The following is a 22,365-nucleotide window of genomic DNA, read 5'->3' as shown; positions in this document are numbered from 1 at the left end:
TATAAAGATGAAGGATTAAGAAATCTGATTTTGTAGTTGAGGGAGTGATGTAGTCAACCCTCGATACCTTAGAAGGTTATATAGACTTTTTTGTAGAAAAAATCTGCGAGCGTGGGCTCCGACGTCATTGAGCGAAGCAGATCGGGTGGCGGGGAGGAGGAGGAACAGGTCGGGCACTGGCACGGACGTGTGCGAGCGTCGGCTCCGTCGTCGTAGGGCGAAGCATGTCAGACGGTGGGGACGAGGAGCGGGTCAGGAGGCGGGTGGCCAGAGGATAAGGAGGGGAGGAGAGAGGGATGTGATCTGCACCTTACAAGATGTGGTCTACCTATCAATCAATCCATATTAGTATTTGGGTGTATTTTAACCTACGACCATGGTAAAATCACCCTGTAAAACCACTTTAGAGGAGCTTTAAACGGTTTTTCAAATACAAATAGAATCTGGTTAGTTGAGGAGGTGATGCATTGGGTACGTCGGGGGTGAAGTAGACTTTTTCATTGAAGTCTGAACTGCTTCCCTTCCTCCCCGACCGGACCCACTTGCCAGTTGCCATGGCGACACCGCCGCCCCGACCGGGACCGGCGGCCCCCCTCGCCGACCGCCTCGAGTCCGCGACCTTCGCGCCGCCCCCTCCGCCCCCGCCGCCGCCCTCCCCCTCCGCCATACTCTCAGCGTGGTCGCGCCTCCGCGAACCCTCCTCCTCTTCCCCCGCCGTCGCCCTCGCCGCACTCGAGACCCTCCACCTCCACCGCCGCGCGCTCCGCCTGTCCTCCGCGCACGTCGCGCTCCTCCTTCCTCTCCTCCCGCTCCATCCGCGCCTCGTCGCCCCGCTGCTCGCCACGTCCCCGCACCTCCTCCCCGCCTCCCTCCCGGACTCCCTCCCCGTCTCCCCTCGCCTCCTCCTCCTCGGCGCCCGCGCCTTCGCCAAGAGCGCCAAGGATCCCCCCAGCGGTGCGAGCTTGGGGAGCGCCACCGCCAAGAATCTCGGCGGTGGCGAGTCTGCCAGTGGCCATGATGATGATCCTGTTCTGGCTGTGGGTCGCATGCTTGAGGATGTGGAGCAAGGGGGGCAGAGCATCGATGATCTTGATCACCTTGCACTTGCCGGGATTGGTTACGCACTGGCGTCTGCTGATGAGGTGCAATTCAGAAGGATTCTTGTGTCCTTGCTTAGGATTTGTGGGAGGATTGGGAACCTGGCTGTCGGTGTTCGGGTGCTTAAGCTGGTAGAGTGGCTGGTAATGGGGTTTGTCGAGTCGAGGAAGATGCGGAAGGTTCAGGTGCTCTTTGAGATGATCTCGCCAGAGACGTGCGAGAGCGAGGGTTATGTGCTGTTTCCAGTGGTCATGGCGGCATGCGGTGGATTGCGGGCACTGAGGGTTGCTTCGGCGAGGTACCGGTTGGACTTTGATCCACGGTTGAAAGAGGCGCCTGAGCGGACAATTCGGTTTGCAGCTGAGAGGGTTGTTTTAGAAGGGAGGCCTGCCGATGATCAGCATATCCTTGTTCAGTGTGTCACATTGGGCTTGACACAATGTGGGCGGGTCATGTTCCATGAGCCGGTGTTACAGTGTATCTGTATGGGATTACTGAAGGAACTCCTCCCTCTGCCGGGTATGCTCAGGATGTCAGTTGAAAGTGTGGAAGGGAACGCAGCTGATGTTGTCAAGGCTAAGGTCAACCAACACCTGGATAGTGTCCTTTTCAAAGAGGCTGGCCCGGTGACTGGGGTTCTTTGCAATCACTACTCATATGCCGGCAGCATGGCTAAAGAGTTTGTCGAAACTTGTGTGTGGGAGTATGCACAGGAGATTTATTGTCATCTTCGTGCAGCAGTGCTGCTGCACCGGGGAAAGCAGGATGACTTGATTACTGCAATTGACAAGATTGCTGAGGCCTCATTTCTTATGGTTGTAGTCTTTGCAGCTGAGGTCACTAAACACAGGCTAATTGCTAAGTCCTTAGAGGGGTTCCAACCTGAGGTTGCTGCTAAAATCTTGGTGGCATTCTCATGTGTGGAGCATCTGAGGCGCCTGCGTCTTCCTGAGTACACTGAGGCAGTCCGGCGTGCTGTACTCGCAAATCAAGAGAATGCAGCAGCTGTTACTTTGTTTATTGAGTCAATGCCTTCATATGCTGAATTGACAAGTCAACCAGGTTATTTCATGGCACCTATCTTGATGTTATGTTGTGATTGCTAGGATGTGCTTGCAGTTGTTAATTTTGATTTGTGTTTGGTTTGCTATAGATTTTCCAAGCTTGGCTGGAACAAGATATATTTGGCACAAAGATGAGGTTCAGACATCACGCATACTGTTTTACCTGCGGGTTGTGCCAACTTGTGTTGGCCTCATTCCAGCTCATATGATTCGGGATAAAGTGGCTTCAATCATGTTCTTGTATCCTTTTTTATTGTATTATTTTGTCTTCTTATTTATTATTTGTTACTTTGTTTGTCAAGATTTTTGGCATTGAAAAATGTTCTCCTTAGCATAAACAAGATACTTACAGCATTCAAATGAGAAAGTTACGAGTGCTTCACATTCTGTGATGGTATCTTTCCTGTCATCTGGCAATGACGCTGATCAGGATGATCGAACAATTTTGAAAGAGCAACTTATCTTTTACTACATCAAGCGATCTTTGGAGGTAGTTCACTCAGCATCTTTTTCTCTATTTGATTTCTGACTGAAAGATGACTTATTTTTTCTGATGTTCTTCCTTGATAGGCTTATCCTGGGGTAACCCCATTCGATGGATTAGCATCAGGAGTCGCAGCAATTGTTCGGCATATTCCTGCAGGGAGCCCTGCCATTCTTTTTTGTATCCATAGCCTTGTTGTCAAGGCTAAGGATCTTTGTGATACTGCAAAGGTTCAGGACAAATCCTTATGGAGATCATGGGAAGAAAGCACAGAACCTTGTAAGAAAACATTGGATCTGTTGCTGAGACTAATCTTCCTTGTGGATATTCAGGTTAGATTATATGGCCATTTCTTCCCCCTCACGGTTTGTAGAGCAATAGATTTCTGTAAGGCTGGTAGTTATGTCAATTGTTGCATTCAGGTTTTGGTTTGTCAGCATGCAGAATTTTAGTTGGAATACTTTTTCAGACTGAAGTAGCTAAACTGTCGGATATTTCTCATGTGCTAGCTGAATGTTTATGAAGATGGAGGCTATCTTGTCCCTTTTCCCTGATGACGCTCAAACCAAGATATTCTATGTTTTATGGTAGCTCAGATTTCTTTCTGTTTGCAGTCATTCCCTTACCTGCTGAAGGAGCTGGCAGAATTCGTGACTCTGCTACCGAAGGAAGGGCAGGATGCGCTCCTCGATGACATGCACGCCCATGTTGCAGAGTCTGATGATGTCACTCGGAAGCCGGTACTTGTGTCGTGGCTGCAGTCGCTCTCTTACATCAGCTCGCAGTGGAGTCGTAGCGAGTCTCATAGCAAGGCCACGAATGCTTCATCTGTAGCAAGCGATGAGCTGACCCTGAACAGAACTATGGCACGCCTGTGATATCATCTGTCATGCTTGTAAAATCAGTACATCATGCAGTATATTGGATGCGTGTTGCCCGTACAAAATTGAGTAAATTAGATGCATGTTGCAAGGATTATATAAGTTTTTCAAATTTCAGTTGCCTTTGGGAAAAGAACATGCAAGGTTTCTCAAGGAGGCTGTGTGTTTCTGGGTTCGGATAACAATTTTACAAAATCCATGTCGCAGTGATAATTCAAACAGACCTCAGTTTCACCTGTTAAATGCCATCTGGACTGGCTCTTGATCTGGCTGGTACCAGTTAAACAATGAGCGATTCGGATAAACTTTCACCTACTGTTAATGGCATCCAACACAAACTTCGCAATTAGAGAAGAAACATATAAATATAATCAACATTCTTTTCCAGTAAATCATGCATGATGAGTTGCAGATACACGTGCCGCTTCTTAGCATTACGTCCGCACTAGAATTATATACTTAGATTCTTAGTTCTCATCTGCCACCGTGGATGAAAGTGGCCTCAGCTTAGCAGCCTCATAAGTCACAAGACAACAATGCCACATCTGCCAAGGAAATGGGACTACAGGTCTGGGCACAAGCTCTCGGCCAGTAAAGCATAACCCATCAACCAACTCACACGAAGCATGAAGGTCCTCCAAATCAGGAACCAAGCTCAGACATCTATCCTGCCATCTCTATGAACCTGACGTGTATGTATATCTTGTCTGAACCCCTTCCAGTAGCTCTACAAGTTTACCTGCGATGAATCAAAAAAGAAAAGCTTGTTGTAGCATGTTTTTACAGAATACAAATACATCAAAGGCATGAAAAACATACATACCTGTAAGGAAACCAATCAATGGCACCGGATTCAGCACCTGTTCAGCTTTCTGGAGATGACGCCTGTCAGGACGCAATGTACACATGAGCATAAAAGGTTCAAATTCAGTCAAGCAATGAGCATCTTAGGGCTGGGTGTTCATTACTTTGTATAACTGGCAAAGAAAGGATCTCTCATCACATAAAGAGCCCACATCATCTTTCTCCTTTTCAACTGATGGAATCAAACCAAAGAATAGCTAGTTCAGCAACAGTAAGCATGTGGTAAAACAAACTGAACTAGTTAAGAGAGCTGAAATCAACTTGCCTCATCCCTCTCAGCTGAGGAGAGCTGATGCACTTTCCCTCCTCTATGATTTAGATCAGTCGCATGTGAATGGATGCCAAGACTTGTCAGTTCCACAGCTAGCGACACTAACCAGGGGGTCCATGATCTGATTCCAAACTTTCTGATCAGAAGTACATAAACCAGTGGTCTGAATATGTGAACAACCTCCCCTAAAACAAATAAGCGCCCAGTACCCCCTTTAGCAGACCAAATACTTGCCAAAGTTGGCTTCTCGACAACTGAGACTGCACAGAACAGAAGATTTAACTCATTATAAGAAAAAAAACTATAGTCCCAGAAGTATCCAATGGAAATACCAAGATAATTAAATAGATGGATGCTTGATTTAGTATAAAATATATTACCAATTGGCTCGGGCGCAGGTTGGAGCCTCCTCATCCACATAGGATCAGACATCATCTTTGCATTCTCGCCAAACTTGTTCAAAGCAGCTACTGCTCTTCTCTCAAGACTCTTAGATACAAATTCGTTTTTTCCATCCAGACCGTTGGTCACAGCTTGGTGACCATTTTGGGGATGCCCATTCATCGGATAGATGACTGGAACTCCATTACCATTTACTCCATAATTATCTTCAAGAACGGTCACCTCTTCTTCATTTGCCACCTCCCCTCCTTGTAAGAGCATCTTGTATCCACTCTCCCGAAAAGCGGCTAACCTGACACCTGCTCTGAAATATTGCAAAATTGTTATTGTTGGTCTGAATACGCAACCAACAAAACAACAACTGTCTTACTTCACTGCTTCTGTAACAGCAAGGAAGCTCCACTTGCGATCATCACCAACAAAGTGCTGGGCAGCAACCTCAACAACCGCCTCTACATCCTTTAGTACAGAGACAACAAGACCCCATGGGATAGATTGCTCCTTTGAGGCAAATGAGTGGTTTTCGGTGGGCGCATCAATTATGTGCTGGTTGACAGAACTCACAATACCCAATAGCGAATATACTGTTCAGACAACGAAGCACACATTAATATGAAGAAATCAAAGCATGTACCACTCACAACAGACTTCTATCAAATAGAAGAGCAAAAGTGTCCTGAAAACATTGTCATGCCAGTATGCATATGTTTACGAACTGAACAAGTGTTGAATTATTTCGTACAGGATTGAGTTTCCTAGGCAAGATTATAGTAAAATTCAAGAGCTAAGCTCTGTGAGTGATGTCTTATCTCGGATTAGTAACAAAAATAGTTGGCCAAACAGTCTGCAACCCTATAATATAGTTATAGCAGAAAATTTGAATCCCCAAGACATACAATACCCTGAAGTAAAACATGTTCAATACAGAATATTATATGCAAACCCTAATATATCTTCAGACAGGCCAATGAGAAAACTTTCTATGGTCTCTTACATCGAATAGTTCAAAATGAGCATGACATTAGTATCTCTTTTTAGCTAACAATGGAAGATTCCAGGGTAAAAATGTGAACACAGATTCTGAACTAAGCTTAATCACTCTAGTGCTAAGGCCATCAAAAGCAGCTCCATATGAATTCCATAAAAATAAAGGGACGATAGCAATGAATAACTTTTATTTCCTTTATGAAATAACTCAAACAGCGACCACAGTGGACTTCTGGTACCTAGGTGATTTTATTAGCATTTTCAAACAGGAAAAGATGGATTGCACTTTGTTGGTCTTGTAAGAAACAGATTATTTTGCCACAATAATATTGATCGCATCTTGACCTGAAGCACAATAGATCATGTATTCCTCCGTGCATGTAGACATAAGATCTCAGAGACCTAGGAGAGCATTTACGGTAGCACCCAAACAGGAAACATGACCAAATAGGAAACACACTTGCCAAATTTTGTGTCAACATATATTATCTATATTATGTCGCTTATTAATAATGCTGAGAAATTAAGGGCCTTGGACACATGAATCACAGGCAACATGACGTAACGGGCACAGAGGCAGGACACACCAACTTCACCCACCCAAAATTTGACATTTGGGCATCCATGTATCTTAAAAGTACAACCTATACCTCTTAAATCATAATCATTCCAGCCGTTCTACCTCTAAAAGTTCACAGTATATTTGTGGCGAGGAAGTTGCAGCTCCTATTTTCCATCTCATTAAGAAATTGGCACAGCTCAGAGTCTGAATCGGTGAGATGGTAAACATACATATGACCAGTGATAGATTCAGACAACAAAAACCGCACGGTGGAACTAAACGTTACTCCAATTGAAGGAAGGACCATTGACAGCACCTGCTTCTGGCGCGATCTCTGAGTTGGCAAAGCGCTCAGGCAGTATCCAAGTGAGCCCCTGAAAAGAGTTCGAGCAAGCATAAGCAAAGTGGTAACTCGTAACCCTTCAAATTAAGACGCGAAATCCTGACAAAAGTCTTGCGATCCCAACTAAGTCCCACGACCACAGAGCATCGCCAAGACAAAATTCGCGAACACATCATGATATTATTACTCTCTTCTGTGGCTAGGAAGAGGACATGAAGCTCTGAGGGACCAGCCGAAGCACACGATCCCAGCCGAGTAGCCCCCAGCAACCACGAGACCGCGCGATTCAGCCAGCCCCAAGCGAGATGCACATCCCTAGTACGAAAAGCATCACCCGAATCGACGGGACGCACGCGGATTAAGCTCAGGGGACCAGCGGAGGAGCGCGGCAAGGTTTCTCGGCGCCCAACCCCAACGAGAGCGAAGCAGGAAGCGGGGATCGGGGGGATTACGTTGGCGAGGGACTCGAGGGAGCGGACGAGGTCCCGGTTCCTGCGCACCCAGAGCTTGTACGCCTCCATGGCGGGCAGCGACGGCAACGCCGCCGATTCGGCGCGGGCCCTCTCTCCCTCCCTCTCCTCGCGCAGAAGCTGGATGGAAGACCGGCAGCAAGCGGAGGGCGAGGTGGAGGCTTGCGATCGGACGCGGCGGCAGCGGGGCGGGCGCGGAGAAGGTGGGGCGGCGTCAACTTCTGCTTTGCTACCGCGGCGGTCGGTCGGGATGGGGAGGATTGGTGGTCCGGCTGGAGCCGACCTGGTGGTGGTGATCCCGGCGTCAGCCTAGCACTCTCGCTTACCTGACTGGTGGGGCCGCCTCCTTGCCGGATTGGATTTTCGAGAACCGTTTTCCCTTAATTCCGATTTTTCTTAGACCAGTGCATATTTTTATTTTATTGTCCCTAGGATTGAGAATTTGGTTACTACCAGGGGTGTTATGTTATGGTGATGAAACTCCTTTCTCATCCTATAAACTCTCTCTCCTCTATTGTTAGAGGAGTGTTATGGTAATAAAACTCCTCTCTCATTCTATGAAATACTCCTCCCTCTCTCATAATAAGTGGCGGAGCCACAAGGGGTATATGTCAGTATGCGGTGGCCCAATAAAGTTCAGTATGTCGGTGTTACGGGTAATATAAAGTTTACTCGGATCTACGTGAGATCACTGACTTTGTGCTCTTTTCACTCTATGTATAGGTCGCGCTGTGACCGTGTGAGGCATTGATTGTTCGGGTTCCGATTGGGATTCCGATTAATTTGCCCGATTTTTTATTATGATTCCCATTGATTTGTCTGGGTTCTGATTAGAATTCCGATTGACGGACCAAAGAATCATTACTTGCTTTAGAATAGTAAAAATAGAGATAGAGATTTAAGACTTAGTACATTAGTTTTGTTCTTATATACTGAATTATTTGCCAAAAAATAAAATTATTAACCAAATTATAAATGGATAGTATGTCTTTACCAAATTGTATATGAAAAATTAATCGTGGCGGCATACCCTATGGTAAAATTCTAAATCCGCCACTGCTTATCAAATTTGCTGATATGGCAATATTTAATGTCCATAAAACTCTATATGAAAACCCCATTAAAACTGGCCTTAAAACGCAACACAAACATTTATTATGCCAGAAAACTAAATGAATGGCTAGATGGACTGCTTAAAATTGATGAAATCACCATATAGATCACCTGGTTGAATTTTAAAAAAAGAAATTCAAAATACGAGATACGAGGGTTGTATAGAGTTAAAAACACTCGAACCAACCTAACTAGATGAGGTTGCCAATAAAAAAAAACAAATGAGCTTGCGATCATCCCTAATTTGTTCAAGCACGGAAAAAGAATAAACTCCTCGGCGTTCAACTGTCTTCGTACTAACGACCTATCTCAAGCACAAAACACATGCGTCTCCGTACTAACAATATATAAATGCCGCGTCGCTCTCACCACTCCTTGTCCTCACCGATTTTCCTGGCCATCCGCCCCCCTGCCAACAGAAACGGACCAAAGCTTCTTCCTTCATCATGGCCCCTGTCCCTAGTGCTTCGCTTGTTGCTTGTTGGAGAACCCGTTTGGAGCGTCCAAATTCCCCAGATTTCAGCACGAGCTGTACGCCCTCTAATGGAATTTATTTTCGGCGCTGCAGTTTCAGATGAAATTCATGTGAAAATTCTGCTCCAAAGAGGCCTGACCAAAGCGATGCTGACCAGGTTCGACACGCGCTGCACAGTCTCCAAGTAAGCTCGTGGTGCCATGCGTTTGCGTCTGACCTCTCGACCCTCTGCCCTCTCTGCTGCAGGCCTGCAGCCAAAGCATGGCCAACACTGTAGTTACAGGCTACCAGCAGCACATGATCCTTGTTTTTCAACCGTTTTCTGCTGTTTGGTCATCCTGTTCTTCCTGTTTCCATGCCCTGGAATCGTACTACCACACGAACATCTCTATCTTTTTGTTTAAAAAAACATGAACATTATATCCTCTTTTGGCACGGATGTACTGCATGAGTCTTTATATCTTTCAACTAATTCAATTCAATTGCACGTCGCCTCTGCAGGCTGTGTCCACCCCCAGTCCACCCCTCCACATGAGGGGGCCAGTACAGACCTGCGCGTGAGCACGCGCACACTGCCCAGCACAGATGCCATGCCATATTGCATTTTTTTGCAACAGTCTATTCCACATCACGATCAGATGTGATCGTGCCTTTCAGTTAAAGAATGACGGCATCTGATCACTGATCACAGATCTTATTGCGATATGTCAAGGGCGCAGCAGATTCCCTTGATGACAACAACGATGCTTATACCCAAGTACAAGACACCATCACCGTCAGTTAACAAACTGTGACAAAAGACAGCCAAGTATAGCACCAGCTGACACACAGAAGTGGGCATCAGCAGCATCAGGGATTTCAGGGCACGAGAAAAGTCCACAGCGCCCGACACAAAACCAAGCAAAATTGCGATATGGGGCTCTCACAAGGATCTCTCAATTTTGTTCAAGACTTGCAATGAAGCATACCGGGATAGATAACATTCTGTTCTCATTTCTCTACACAACCACAAGTCAATAGGAGCAGACACCATCTTAGATTAACGCAGCAGCCAAAAAGGAGGGACTCGGCCGGGCCAAGCAATGCAATCTTAATGTACAGAGAGGGGGAGGGGGGGGGGGGGGGGGAGCTGGCATGACTGATCTACTACGCTATTTCGAGGTCCTTGAAGTACTCGTGCTCAAGTGCTGCCCGGGCGTTGATCCTCTTGCTCGGGTCTAGACGTAGCATTTTCTGCAAATTGGTGGGGAGGAGTCAGCAGCTTGAATGTACAACCCAAAATATAATCACAGAATTTAGGGCAAGGCAACATAGGCTAGCATGAGAAAATAACGGTACCAAGGGCATATAATCTAGTTTGATTGATGTTCTGTAATTCTTTTAAGCAAATGTTCTGTAATGTTGATCTATTGCTGTATTGCAACTCAGGATCGGTGTAGTACAGGCTGCACTCTACAAAGTGGGAATTAATAGGTTGATATTCAACCCTACAACTAGCTGTTGTAATGCTCAGATTAGGCTGCACACCATGTGGGAACAACAGCATTACAATGCTGCTAGCCTGCTTTGCAGTACTTGCAGCTTCAAGAATGCAAACAAGAAAGTGTTAAGCGCATAGAGACGTGACCACAGAAAAGCGGGTAGACTTATAGCTATTCCAGTGGATGGACCCCAGCTATTCCGATGCCATCAATTTTTTCGGCCCTCGAATAAACCACAGAAAGAAGGCCATGTCAGCTATTCACTAAACTAATGGCATTGGCAAAAGGCAGATGATCTCGTGGACTAATGAAAAGCAGTGTCACTAGGAGAAGTGGAGAACATAAGCAAATACAAGTATATGGAATTCAAAGAATTCATGAATGTGACTGTGACTTACGGACAGAAGATCAATTCCCGCAGGTTCAAGTGTTGGGACAACTGTTGCAAGATCCTACAGCATCAGCCTCATGTTAGAGCCAAAAGTGTGCCAATAACTGAAATGTCGGCAAATAAAAAGGAGATCCCAAACTTATCTAATTATGGAGCAGAACACAATATAACTTTTCATGCCCACCCACAATCCCACCATTTGCAATAATAAAAAGAACTCGTTTATGACTTACCACAGATGGCCACTTTGGGAAAGTTGACTTATAATCCGGTAATGAAGCAACTCCAGGCCAAGTTTCTTCATTTGGAGTGCCCAAAATTCTGCATTAACAGAAGAGGACATGCAACCCAGGTAAGGTATTTCTTCCAAAACACGCAACAAACTAAAGGAAGTTTGACAGACTTTGTAAATGAGACCTGAAAATCTTAAACAGCTCATCAATCTCAGAATCCCCAGGAAAAAGAGGCTTCTGGTTCACCATTTCAGCAAAAATGCAACCAACTGACCACACATCAACTGGGGTAGAATAATGCCTCGCACCAAGAAGAATTTCAGGTGCTCTATACCAAAGTGTCACCACCTAATGAAAAGTTCAGTTCCAATTAAATGAAAACAAGCTCAAAAGGAAGGAGCAGATGCAGGACATCATGGTAACAGTTCATTCATATAAATGGCAGCCCCAATGATGTTTGCCTCAAGTCAAAGAGGATACTAAAATTAACAAGAAAGCTGTTGTCTCTAGAAAAAGAACTGCACTACCACCAAGCAGATGACAGATTGGTCGTTTTTCTAGAACTTTCATGTTTAACAGCCTTTCCAAATTTATATGAAAGCATATTTTAGATATGTATATGCGTAAACATGTGTTCTTTTTCTCTTTCCTTTTTAGCTTGGATACTTGCTCTGTCATTTGTACAGGACAAAATAAAGAACCTTAATACATGAGACAGCAAAGCAAATGCAATTGGTGTTACTGGCAGTTACAAAATCATCCATTTGCAAGTCGGACAGTTGTACTGGTAAACCAGGAAGAAATGCGTGTATGTGGCCTAATGGGCTGATGACAAATTGTAGTGCAAAAAAGGCGACAATGATAGCATTTTGTCGCATTCGTTAAAAGTAACTGCATTCCTTTGCCTAGATGCAAACACGACATGGCAATTTTCCACCAACCGCGGCTTGACTCATGCAGGCACCTTAAATCAGCATGCAAGACCGACAGCATGTCGGTGACAGCAAAGCGCACCTCATGAGTAAAAGTCCGAACAGGAATGCCGAACGCCCTTGCCAATCCAAAGTCAGCGAGCTTCAACAGGTTGTTACGGCGATCTATCAGCAGGTTCTGTGGCTTCAAGTCGCGGTGGAGCACGCGGTGCGAGTGGCAGTACGCGATGCCCCGCAGAATCTGGTAGAGGAAGGACTGCACACACACACGGGGTATAGCTCAGCATTACCATTTCGTATCTCGCAATTATCAATCACAGCTTCCTAAGAGGAGCAACTGTTATCTGGTAGGCGTAAGTCGTTACTAGTACGTCAGTTCAATTCAAAGCAGCGCGAAATGAAGAGGGACCGGAGTATTTTGCAGGGGAATCTGACCTTGACTATGCGGTGGTTCTTGAAGTCCGAGGAGGAGTCCATGTGCTTCTTGAGGTCGAGGTCGAGGTACTCGAAGACGAGGTATATGCACTTGTCGTTGTGCACGACGTCCTGCAGCCTGCACACGCAGCGCAACAGGATCAGCAAGCAGCCGGTTTAAGATATCGCCCGTCGAAACACATCCGCCGCACGCAACCAGTCGCGCGTGCGTCGAGCGGCCGGCTCGGGACGGGGAGCAGCAGAAGCAGAAGAAGAGCAGTGACCTGACGATGTTGCGGTGGTGCATCTCCTTGAGGAGGGAGATCTCGCGGATGGCGGTGGAGGGGACGCCCTCATCCTCCTGCTCGAGGCGGATCTTCTTGAGCGCGATCGTCTCGTTGGTGTGGAGGTCCTTGCCCTTGTACACCACCCCGTACGTGCCCTCCCCGATCTTCTCCACCTTCTCGTACTGCGCCCACGCCACACCATTCCGGCGCATTATACACTGCTCAGCCCCGCACCATCGCCGCTCCGGGGCGGATTGAGGAGGGAGGAGGCGGCGGTAGGGCGATCGGAGAGGGGGGGCGGGAGGACGCTCACCTGGTCCATGGCGGGGCGATCCGCGCGTCCTCCGCGGCCGGATCGGGCGGGCGGCGGCGGCGAAGGGGGGAGGGCGGCGGAGGGAGTGGTGCGCGTGGGTGGGTGGGGGGGGGGGGGTGTGTGTGTGGACTCGCGTTGAGCCGGGCTCGGCTTGGCTGGCGCTGCGATGCGGTGCGGTCGCCGTCACAAATCATATGGCTCGCGCGGGTATCGTTTCATCCGCGCATCACCAGTTCGCCGTGCCGCGAAATTATTTTAGCGCACCCCGTCAAAAGAAAAAGAAATTATTTTAGCTCACGGGGGGCGGCCTGCCAGGCCCATGGGCGTCATGATTACCTGGCACACCGAGTCCACCCCCGAAAGCCACACCAGCTAATTGCCGCCCGCTTCGCTTTTCGTTTCGCGCTTAGCGCGGGAAGAGCCGCCGCAGCCGCCTAACCACACCGGGATCCGGTCGGGGTTTGACCACCGAGCTGCCACGCTTGTTCCTAGTTTTCGAAAGGAAACGTGTGGCAATGGCCTTCCAGTGGTTAGGTTTCTGGAAGCCTGCCCCATGCTCAGTCTGCTGTTTTAGATTGCCATTAGATATTTCATTCTAACGGTGACTTCAGTTCAGTCGATACGCCTCGAGATTCACGTGGGCCCACACTTCCAATTTTGGAGACAGATCAAGCTACGGATAAATATGCAAAGCCCACCAATTTATGGGCATTTGCGTACTAGGATGCCGGCCCGGCCCAGCAAAACAGCCCAATTGAGCGGTTTATTATATCGTTTTGCTTTTTAAAAATAAAAATAAAAAAAAGAAATCGGAAGGAAGGGAGGAAAAGAGGTTTGCAAATGGTGGCGCTCACCTCCTTATCCCCAGCGCCACCGCGCCCGTCTCCGACTCCGGCGCCTCCTCGCCGCGGGCCGCCACCTCGCGGCCGTGCCTACTCTCCGCGCGGCGTGATCCTCCGCGCCGCCGCCGTCGCGGACGCCACGCCCGGCGCCGACGACTACCACTCCACCATCCGCTCCCTCAACTCGCGCGGCCGCCACGTCCCTCGGAAATCCCTCGGCCAGGTCCAGGCGCTCATCTCATCCTAATGTTCACTCCTTAAGCGCTGCAGTCCTGTCTTGTGCCAACGTGCCTCTCGTTCCCCCCACGCAGAACTACATGCTGAACTCCAAGGTGAACGAGGCGCTGGCGGCGGCGGCGGGGGTGGAGGAGGGGGACGTCGTGCTCGAGATCGGACCGGGCACCGGGTCGCTCACCGCCGCGCTGCTCGTGGCCGGCGCAACAGTCTTCGCCGTCGAGAAGGTCCGTGACATTGCTGATGTTTCCGACTAACTGTGCTGACAGCTGATTGCTGAGAGTCAGAGCTTCTGAACCGAGATCCCGTGATGAAATAATTCAGCGTGTTCGGGGTGAAGGGTTCATTTCATTTCTTGTGTGTGATACACTAGTATGATCGGCGTCTCACTTTTATATAGACTGACCTGAGACCGAGTTGCGAAATGATGTGCCGATAGGGTGATGTTTGGGTTACTTGTGAAAGATTGGAATAAGTTACCTGTTTGACAAGTATCTTTTAATTCCTTAAAATTTCTGGTAGATTCACATTTGACGATGGCAATATAACTTGAAATTACAGAATGTTTTGCCTTGTCGGAATGGAGAAAGTAGTTGTGATTTTCTTTTTCATTTTTGGAGTTTTAACTGTTGAAGTCTAGAAATTCTTTATATTAAGGATCTATAATCTGCAGCATCATCTGTTCTATTCCTTTTTTTTTGGCAACAGGATAAGCATATGGCTACCCTTGTGAAAGATAGGTTTGAATCTACAGAACGATTGAAGGTAGCATCTAGTTCTTCATTTGATATGTTGTGTAAACATGGATGATGATGTCCTGTAAACAGCTTATGATTTCTATCTGTCATCATTTTTCACAGATAAATAATTTTCATCATTTGACAAAATTAGGAATCCAGAAGTAAAAAAATGTATCAACAAAATCTTGTTGCTATCAGTCAAGCTTGCCTTGCACATGATCTCTGTTGATTGTACAAATCTGAAATCTGGTGCAGGTCATTGAAGAAGACATCACAAAATTTCACATTCGCTCCCATTTTCTTCCTTTCATGAAGGAGAAATATAATGACACCAAAAAACGTGCAAAGGTGAACTTAATGCCCATAAACAGGGAATTTATATGGAGCTCTACATCCATTGGATGCAGTGAGGCTTGTTTTTTCTTATCATGTTCCGCTTTCTACTTTGCAGGTTGTTTCAAACTTACCATACAATGTTAGCACCGAAGTTGTCAAACTACTTCTCCCAATGGGGGATATTTTCTCTGTCGTGGTGCTTATGCTTCAGGTTTGAGCCAACTCTTATGTTTCACTTGCAACGGCTAATGTTGCCACAAATTAATTATGAACCAGTGATGGTCCAGGCTTCAGAAGATATGAAACTTCCAATAGTCATATATTTCTATGTATTCTTGAGTTTAGAAACACTGCTCGTTTTTGTGTGTATATCTACTTAGAAATGGAATAGTTTTAATCTATCTTTTTTGCCTCCTCTCTCGGTTTGAATGAATTACTTTTTTAATATTTTTGGTGTCGCATTATCCTTCATTTTTCATATTCTCGTTTTCAGGATGAAACGGCAGCACGCCTTGCAGATTCTTCAATACAAACTCCGGAGTACCGACCTATAAATGTGTTTGTCAATTTCTACTCAGGTAAGTTTTTCGTATGAAACACTTTGAGGGACTCCTTGTTGGCCAATTTATCTGTAAACAATGCTCGTAGGCTTCATCCACTTGGCAGTATATTTGCTGTCTTATCTATTTTGTTTTATAAATAGTCCGGCTTCTGGATATCCCTTTTTAGTCCTGAGGGAGAATAAACAAAGCACTTGGTGAAATGTCTGAGGGATGGAAGAGGACAAAAATAAAAAAACTGGGAAATTACAAACTTAGAGCTTAGGTTTTTTAATTAAATTATGATGCAAAGTTTTCTTCTATGTTGCTCATAGAACAATGAATGTCGCTTCCAAAAGTAAACAATGGAGATACCTCTTCCACAACTGTTAGTTCGCACCCTAGATTTCACAGCTTCATCATAAAAGTTCTGCCAATTACTCTGATTTGGGCAGCTGCTCTGACAAGGGTCTTATGAAAAAAAATACAGTAGCACTTTGTTCTACCTTGAATAGTTCTAGTGTACTATAATCAGTTCTAGTTCTAGTGTACTATAATACAGTTAAGCATGTTATTGTTGGTTAGGGATTCCACTTGTAGATACACATTCATGTTGCTTAGAGTTAAATTGGGAGAACCCAGTATCTTGGATTCTGTTCAAAGATTACTTTTCAAATGTGAGCAAGAGTGCCTTAATAATTTTTGTGTAGCTATTCATCCATGTTCTTCAATATCATGGAATCACCTGACATCGGCCAAGTTTTGACTGTTTAGTTAGAATGCCTAGTCCATTCAATGATCACAGTTCCTACCTTGCATTTACTGACAAGCAAGTAATCTGTTTCTTCTTTTCAGAACCTGAATATAAGTTCAGAGTAGACAGAGAGAATTTTTTTCCTCGACCGAAGGTTAATCTCTTTCTTACATGTGTGACTTACTTTGGGCCTTTGGGGAATAGGCTTGGTTTCATAAACCTTGTTGCAAGTCTATACTATTCTTAGCCAATGCCATTCGCAGGTTCATGGTGCTGTTATCAGCTTTAAACTAAAGAACGCGGAGGAGTATCCACCAGTTGGTTCCCCCAAAAGCTTCTTTTCAATGGTCAGTGTGAGTCATGGGGAAATGATGCACAAAAACGAGTCCCTACATGTGAAGTGTTTTATGTGGTTTGAAATTAATCCCCACATGAACTGCCATGAAGATTAACTCTCATCCTTGACTTTCAGGTGAATTCTGCTTTTAATGGGAAGCGCAAGATGCTTAGGAAATCTCTTCAGCACCTATGCTCTTCTTCTGAGATCGAGGCCGCTCTTCACAAAATTGGTCTTCCAGTTACAGTAAGCTCTCGCTCCTCTCCTGTGTATCCTCTCCACCCTCTCTGCATGTATGTGCTAACTGCTCAGCTGCTGGCAGGCTAGACCTTCTGACCTGAAGTTGGACGATTTCGTGAGATTGCACAGTCACCTGGTGGAAGTTTGATTATATGCAGTGCCTTCGAAATGCCTAGGGAATTGCTTGTTGGCGTGATGATGAAGTGAGCGGGGCCTGACTGCCCGAGAGTTGCGCTGCAGGTAAAACCTGACCCTTAAGACCGGAAGTAAATTGGCTAGAAGGATAGGATCTTGCAATTTGACTTGAGTTCAGATTTTTCTGATCCTGACATTTGAGCAATTGAGATACTGCTAACCTCCAGTAACCAGCTGGGTTTTCTTCATGGGTTACAGGTGCCTCCAGCTCACCTGCCGCAATGTTGTGTTTGGTCTACTGGCACGCAATCAGCAGTTCTCCTCCATGGATGGTGATGTTCAAGCTTGAAAGCAATATTTTTCCATGCCGTGGAAATTGTACAATCCTGCAGAAAAGAAGGACGCTATATGTGTCACGTATTTACAGTTCACTTGATCTATCGACTAGATGACTACCATGTACATACTGGATCTACTACCCTGGCTCATCTCTTCGCAAATAGAGGAGGCGATGTAAAGGCCAAAGATGCATGCCGGAGCAATCTAAGGCAGAGCAAAGACGCTTCACGCCGGTGCATGGTATGGTGCTGATAGATAGAGGTGCCAGGTTTAGACGTCAATCATAAACTGTACTGAAAGGACACTTTATCCTCTCTTTCAGATAGCCAAAAAAAAAGTTCATGGTAATCACGTTTAGATGGTAAAAAAAAAAGGTTTCCATGAGATCCAGATCCAGCCCAGCTCATGTTGGATTTCTTACAAAATTCCTATGAATTCGGACATATCCTGTCAGAATCCATAAGCATTTTGTTTAGAAGTGAATCCATAAGCATTTCATAGGATGCAATCTTTTATTTAAAACGTGTGTATGAAATTGTCCTATATAATTAGAATTCTACAAATTTCCTGCATTTTCCTTTTTTTACAATAATTAAAGAGTTCACGACAAATTTAATAATACCGCAAAGACGTTTGTGACAAATCGCATCTCGTGGGCATTCATAAGGGTGTCTGTGCGTTCGTAGTACTTAAAATATAATGAACTGAGAGAGTATTTTCTACTTAACATGGACGAATATTTAGAGAGCCACCTTCATCAGTGTTTTTAACGTTAAAACAGCAACGCAATTTCAAACGAAGGAAAGCGAAGTGGATCAAATTTAGCTCTGTAGGCCCAACCCAACCCAACCCAGTGGCAAAGTGGTAAAAACAATCAAACAGTGGTCCAAAGTTCACGCCTGTAATAATCACGAAATAAATATCAGAAATACTCCTGCTCGGTCGCCTCTCCAGCCCTAACCCCCTTCGTCCCCGTTCCCCTTCCACGGCGGCATCTCGGCGGCGGCGAGGGAGGAGAGTCACCGACCAAGCAGCTCCTCCGTGGTAACTGTTAAGCAATCCTAGCGGCCTAGCCTAGCTGCTCGTACCCCTTGTGTTCCGCATGATTTCTTCTCTTTGCTGTGAACCCTCGAATCCGAATCTGCCTCTCTGGGGCCGATGCCCCAACCTGCCCTGTTCGTTGTGGATTTGCTTGCAAACGTAGCTGGATCTGTGACGCAGGCACCACCCCCTGCTTGTGAGGAATCTACGCTGTCTGAAATTTGAATTTCAGCGCGTTGCTAGTGGTTTCTGCCAAGTGATGACTACTATTAGGTCACTGATTGATTTGATGATTGGGTTCTCGCTTCACCTGTGGTTTTTAGTAGCTGGCTGGCTGGTTTAGGCAAGTGGAATTGCCAGAAAGTTATATCCTCTCGCTTCTATCGTTGCTTGCATTATGTATAGGTGAGAATGAAGTGGTTGGATTTGCTGGGAATTAGGGATTGTAGAAAGGGGAGATCCAAATGTATCGATAGAGCTACGTATAGAGCTACGTTTATCATGTTTGATTTGATTTTATACAGCCCGTTGCCCCTCCTGTTTGCTTGATGCTTGCTTTGGCAGTCAGTAAGAAGGTTGAAGGTTTTGAAATCGTTCGGAGAGTCCCTATGCTGGTACTCTGTTAAACAGGCCTTGCAGCTGCTGTTTTGTTTGTAGACTGGCTTATATTGGTTATGAAATAATTGGCTGTGTCTTCTTAGAAGAGGCAGGGATCCTTTCAGTATTCATCGTGTTTGTTTCTGCTCTTCTTTTTTTTTTTGCTAATGTTTACGTGAGAAGTTACATTGATTGTATGGTAGTTCAGTTTCGTTTGCTCCCATTTGAAATAATCTATAACCCAGTGGGATGTGAAACTTTTGAGGTGCAATTGGTTTGTGAACTCAAAACAAATTGTAATGTGTTTAGACAGGCAGCGTATCTTGTATCCTAAAAAGTAACCACAAGTCTGCTGATATTTGGGAAAGCTGGAAGTGATGTTCTGCTGTTATTATGTTAACGGCCTTTTTGATGAAATGCTGTTAAACTTGCTGAATTTTGGATTTGTGTTATGTATTCAGGAGCTAATGTTTTTTTTAAAAAAAATGTTATACAGATTCAGGAATAGAACCTCAACCAGTAAAATGAGGCCAGTTTTTTGTGGGAACCTTGACTACGATGTTCGCATTTCCGAGATTGAGCGACTTTTTGGCAAGTATGGAAGAGTGGAACGAGTGGATCTAAAGACTGGTTAGTCTGTTCTTTTCCATGTTATTCAAAGTTATGGTGCATGTTAGCAAGATAATATTTTCTGCTTTAGCTATCTGTTGTTTTTGGTCAAGGGACAAGAGCCTTATTTCATTAAGTGAATTACTTCAAGAGTCAGCTAACATTATTGATATTGAGACTCTGAATTGATCTTTCTTCCCCAAATTGTTTCTTCATTTTATATGCTGAAGTATTACCGAATATATTCATAAGACAATGCTGCTTGATTTGCATTGTTTTAAATTTTCAATAATTTTTAGCTGTCCAAAAACAGGCAATGCCTTTTTGGTTTTGCCATCTGATTTACTATTTTGGTTCAATCCTGTATGGCTGTGAACAAATCCATGATCTTCACATAACTCCACTTAAGAGTGTGTTCATTTCACTAATATGATCTGGTGAGTTCAAGTGGAAATTGCTATAACCATGGTGTGGCAGAGATTGTTGATCTTCCTTCAGCCATGCTTGGTGTAGGAAGCCACAAATACACCAAGTTGTTACTTCATCCGTTGTGAAGCCAGAGGAGTTTCAACAAAGTCAGATTGTTTTTATGTTTTATTGTTAAGTCACTGGACAAGTGTGAAACAGGATAAGTTTAGAAAAGAAGTTTTTTCTTGAAATTTAGGTCCAGTACTCAATTATTTCTTTGCCGCAGGAATATCATGGAGCATATGTGCTCTTCCTGGTTGATGGACTGGGCTCTACCTTTCCTGCATCTGCCCGAGCCCCACCTCATGTCTTGTCCATCTCCAGGAGTTCACAGTCCACCATGGCATCTGTTCACTTGGCAACGACCACCTCGTGACCGATGTCTTACATTTACGATCAACATTGCACCCTCCTCCCCCGCCCGATCACCATTTCCTCGCCAATCCAACCATGCCAATCTCATGGCCGGCTGGAGAGAAGTGGAGGTTGCACCACCAATTCTTTGATGTGCCACGAATGTTTGGATTGTTGTACTCTGACATTGTTTAGTTCAACATATACAAGGTCGGTTCCTGTTTATTCTAGTGTATCAGTCTGTACATTTGCGAGGTGAAAGTTTCCTTGTAGAGATTGCATCGTGATTCATCTTGTATTGTTTACTCCAGGGTTTGGACCATACTGTTATTTCTTTGAACAATCAATCACTTCTTCTTTTTATGTTCAACATGAAGGGTTTGCATTCGTCTACATGGAAGACGAACGTGATGCTGAAGATGCTATCGGTAGACTTGATGGAGTTGATTTTGGCAGGAAAGGAAGGAGAATCAGAGTTGAGTGGACAAAGGTGAGCAGATGCGAAAAAAGAATATTGACCTGTTAGCACTTAATAACCTATTGTCTGGTTTTACTGAATTGTCATATCCATTATGCAGGAGGATCGCAGTGCTGGTCGAAAAGGAAGCTCGAGGAGATCTCCAACCAGCGCAAGGCCAACCAAAACCTTGTTTGTGATCAACTTTGACCCAATCAACACAAGAATTCGAGATCTGGAGAGGCACTTTGATAAATATGGCAGGGTCGCGAATGTGAGAATCAAAAAGAACTTTGCATTTGTCCAATTTGAGGTCCAGGAGGATGCTACTAGAGCATTGGAGGGTACTAATGGAAGGTAATATGCTCATGCTTGTCATTTGCTTATTGAGATTTTTTTAGCCATGTTGTTTTATTGCTAGTTTATTGCATCACATTTAGTGGAAAATGTGTATGTGCACTGTACATCTTGACTGACTCTGATATTCTTGTGGCAGCCATTTCATGGACAGGGTCATCTCAGTTGAATATGCACTTCGTGATGATGATGAAAGAGGTGAAAGAGGGAATGGATACAGCCCAGACAGGAGGGGTCGTGAAAGATCCCCAGGTAGAAGGCGATCTCCTAGTCCTTACGGCAGAGGACGGGAGAGGGGTAGCCCTGACTATGGCAGAGGACGGGAGAGGGGGAGCCCGGACTATGGCAGGGGAGTTGACAGGCGTAGCCCTGATTATGGCTCAAATGGTGGTGGCAGAGGTGACGAGAGGGGCAGCCCCAACTATGACCACGAGCGCCGTGAAGCTAGCCCTCGTCGCGAGCGCCGTGAAGCCAGCCCTCGTCGCGAGCGCCGTGAAGCCAGTCCTGGCTATGACAGGCCCCCCAGGTATGTTTGGTGTCATCGTAATATTGCTACGTCTTAAGAGTATAATGTTGAGGCATCACGCTGAATCACCTGTTTGCATTGTGTAGCAACTCGCCTGGAAGGGACGAGAGAGATTAAGTACTCCATGCCTGTGTTCGAGCCAGCCGCTTTGGATGAATGTGTCAACTGATGTTATATTGAAGTTGGTAATGTTAGGCAGCAGGAAACTTCTGTACCATCTGTGTTAGCTTGTATTGAACGCGCGATGTTTGCTAATATTTCCCGTTTCTCTGTGAAGCAACTCCAGAATGTAACTCATGTATTGACTGGTAGCTTTCAGTACTTCAGTTGAACATTCTTGTTGGCGATATTTCTTTTTTTTTCTTCTTATGGTGCTGTTGCTGGTGAACGTCTCT

At 45.4% G+C, this 22,365-nt stretch overlaps 5 protein-coding genes across 10 annotated transcripts; 3 read left to right on the top strand and 2 right to left on the bottom strand.

Moving 5' to 3' along the window:
* The first annotated feature begins 501 nt into the window (after nucleotides 1-501).
* Nucleotides 502-3,644, top strand: LOC112895787. Its single transcript, XM_025964075.1, has 5 exons — nucleotides 502-2,160; nucleotides 2,252-2,402; nucleotides 2,505-2,652; nucleotides 2,733-2,978; nucleotides 3,261-3,644. Exons 1-5 carry the CDS (start codon nucleotides 555-557, stop codon nucleotides 3,522-3,524), a joined length of 2,415 nt encoding a protein of 804 aa, XP_025819860.1. The 5' UTR covers nucleotides 502-554; the 3' UTR covers nucleotides 3,525-3,644.
* A 243-nt stretch (nucleotides 3,645-3,887) lies between these two features.
* Nucleotides 3,888-7,733, bottom strand: LOC112896672 (peroxisome biogenesis protein 16). The gene is made up of 8 exons (XM_025965082.1): nucleotides 7,409-7,733; nucleotides 6,930-6,987; nucleotides 5,435-5,648; nucleotides 5,043-5,368; nucleotides 4,657-4,922; nucleotides 4,496-4,563; nucleotides 4,351-4,412; nucleotides 3,888-4,266 (listed from the first exon to the last, which is right to left on the bottom strand). The coding sequence occupies exons 1-8, from the start codon at nucleotides 7,475-7,477 to the stop codon at nucleotides 4,205-4,207; spliced, it is 1,125 nt and encodes a 374-aa protein (XP_025820867.1). The 5' UTR covers nucleotides 7,478-7,733; the 3' UTR covers nucleotides 3,888-4,204.
* A 2,187-nt stretch (nucleotides 7,734-9,920) lies between these two features.
* LOC112897494 (cyclin-dependent kinase A-2) lies at nucleotides 9,921-13,171 on the bottom strand. Of its 2 annotated transcripts, XM_025966707.1 has the most exons (8): nucleotides 13,066-13,166; nucleotides 12,750-12,934; nucleotides 12,487-12,604; nucleotides 12,134-12,307; nucleotides 11,304-11,467; nucleotides 11,120-11,207; nucleotides 10,894-10,947; nucleotides 9,921-10,247 (listed from the first exon to the last, which is right to left on the bottom strand). In XM_025966707.1, exons 1-8 carry the CDS (start codon nucleotides 13,072-13,074, stop codon nucleotides 10,161-10,163), a joined length of 879 nt encoding a protein of 292 aa, XP_025822492.1. In that variant the 5' UTR covers nucleotides 13,075-13,166; the 3' UTR covers nucleotides 9,921-10,160. The 2 variants fall into 2 exon arrangements, with proteins under 2 accessions (XP_025822492.1, XP_025821944.1); XM_025966159.1 differs by having other exon boundaries at nucleotides 12,750-13,171.
* Nucleotides 13,172-13,874: 703 nt separating this feature from the next.
* On the top strand, nucleotides 13,875-18,133 carry LOC112880224 (ribosomal RNA small subunit methyltransferase, chloroplastic). 3 transcript variants are annotated; one of them, XM_025944745.1, is made up of 11 exons: nucleotides 13,875-14,130; nucleotides 14,219-14,368; nucleotides 14,850-14,906; nucleotides 15,137-15,229; nucleotides 15,333-15,428; nucleotides 15,711-15,795; nucleotides 16,612-16,664; nucleotides 16,774-16,857; nucleotides 16,983-17,093; nucleotides 17,170-17,327; nucleotides 17,481-18,133. In XM_025944745.1, exons 1-10 carry the CDS (start codon nucleotides 13,906-13,908, stop codon nucleotides 17,233-17,235), a joined length of 1,020 nt encoding a protein of 339 aa, XP_025800530.1. In that variant the 5' UTR covers nucleotides 13,875-13,905; the 3' UTR covers nucleotides 17,236-17,327; nucleotides 17,481-18,133. The 3 variants fall into 3 exon arrangements, with proteins under 3 accessions (XP_025800530.1, XP_025800519.1, XP_025800525.1); XM_025944734.1 differs by having other exon boundaries at nucleotides 16,774-16,863; XM_025944740.1 differs by having other exon boundaries at nucleotides 16,774-16,863; nucleotides 17,457-18,133.
* A 320-nt stretch (nucleotides 18,134-18,453) lies between these two features.
* Nucleotides 18,454-22,339, top strand: LOC112880242 (serine/arginine-rich splicing factor RS41-like). 3 transcript variants are annotated; one of them, XM_025944756.1, is made up of 6 exons: nucleotides 18,454-18,605; nucleotides 19,696-19,829; nucleotides 21,008-21,120; nucleotides 21,209-21,444; nucleotides 21,584-21,970; nucleotides 22,057-22,339. In XM_025944756.1, exons 2-6 carry the CDS (start codon nucleotides 19,724-19,726, stop codon nucleotides 22,085-22,087), a joined length of 873 nt encoding a protein of 290 aa, XP_025800541.1. In that variant the 5' UTR covers nucleotides 18,454-18,605; nucleotides 19,696-19,723; the 3' UTR covers nucleotides 22,088-22,339. The 3 variants fall into 3 exon arrangements, with proteins under 3 accessions (XP_025800541.1, XP_025800551.1, XP_025800560.1); XM_025944766.1 differs by having other exon boundaries at nucleotides 18,508-18,612; XM_025944775.1 differs by lacking the exon at nucleotides 18,454-18,605 and adding an exon at nucleotides 20,503-20,840 and having other exon boundaries at nucleotides 19,692-19,829.
* Nucleotides 22,340-22,365: the final 26 nt, after the last annotated feature.

Source organism: Panicum hallii, chromosome 1 (assembly GCF_002211085.1).
Source record: "Panicum hallii strain FIL2 chromosome 1, PHallii_v3.1, whole genome shotgun sequence".
In the NCBI taxonomy this organism is placed as follows: domain Eukaryota; kingdom Viridiplantae; phylum Streptophyta; class Magnoliopsida; order Poales; family Poaceae; genus Panicum; species Panicum hallii.
This window is presented reverse-complemented; position numbering and strand designations above follow the sequence as displayed.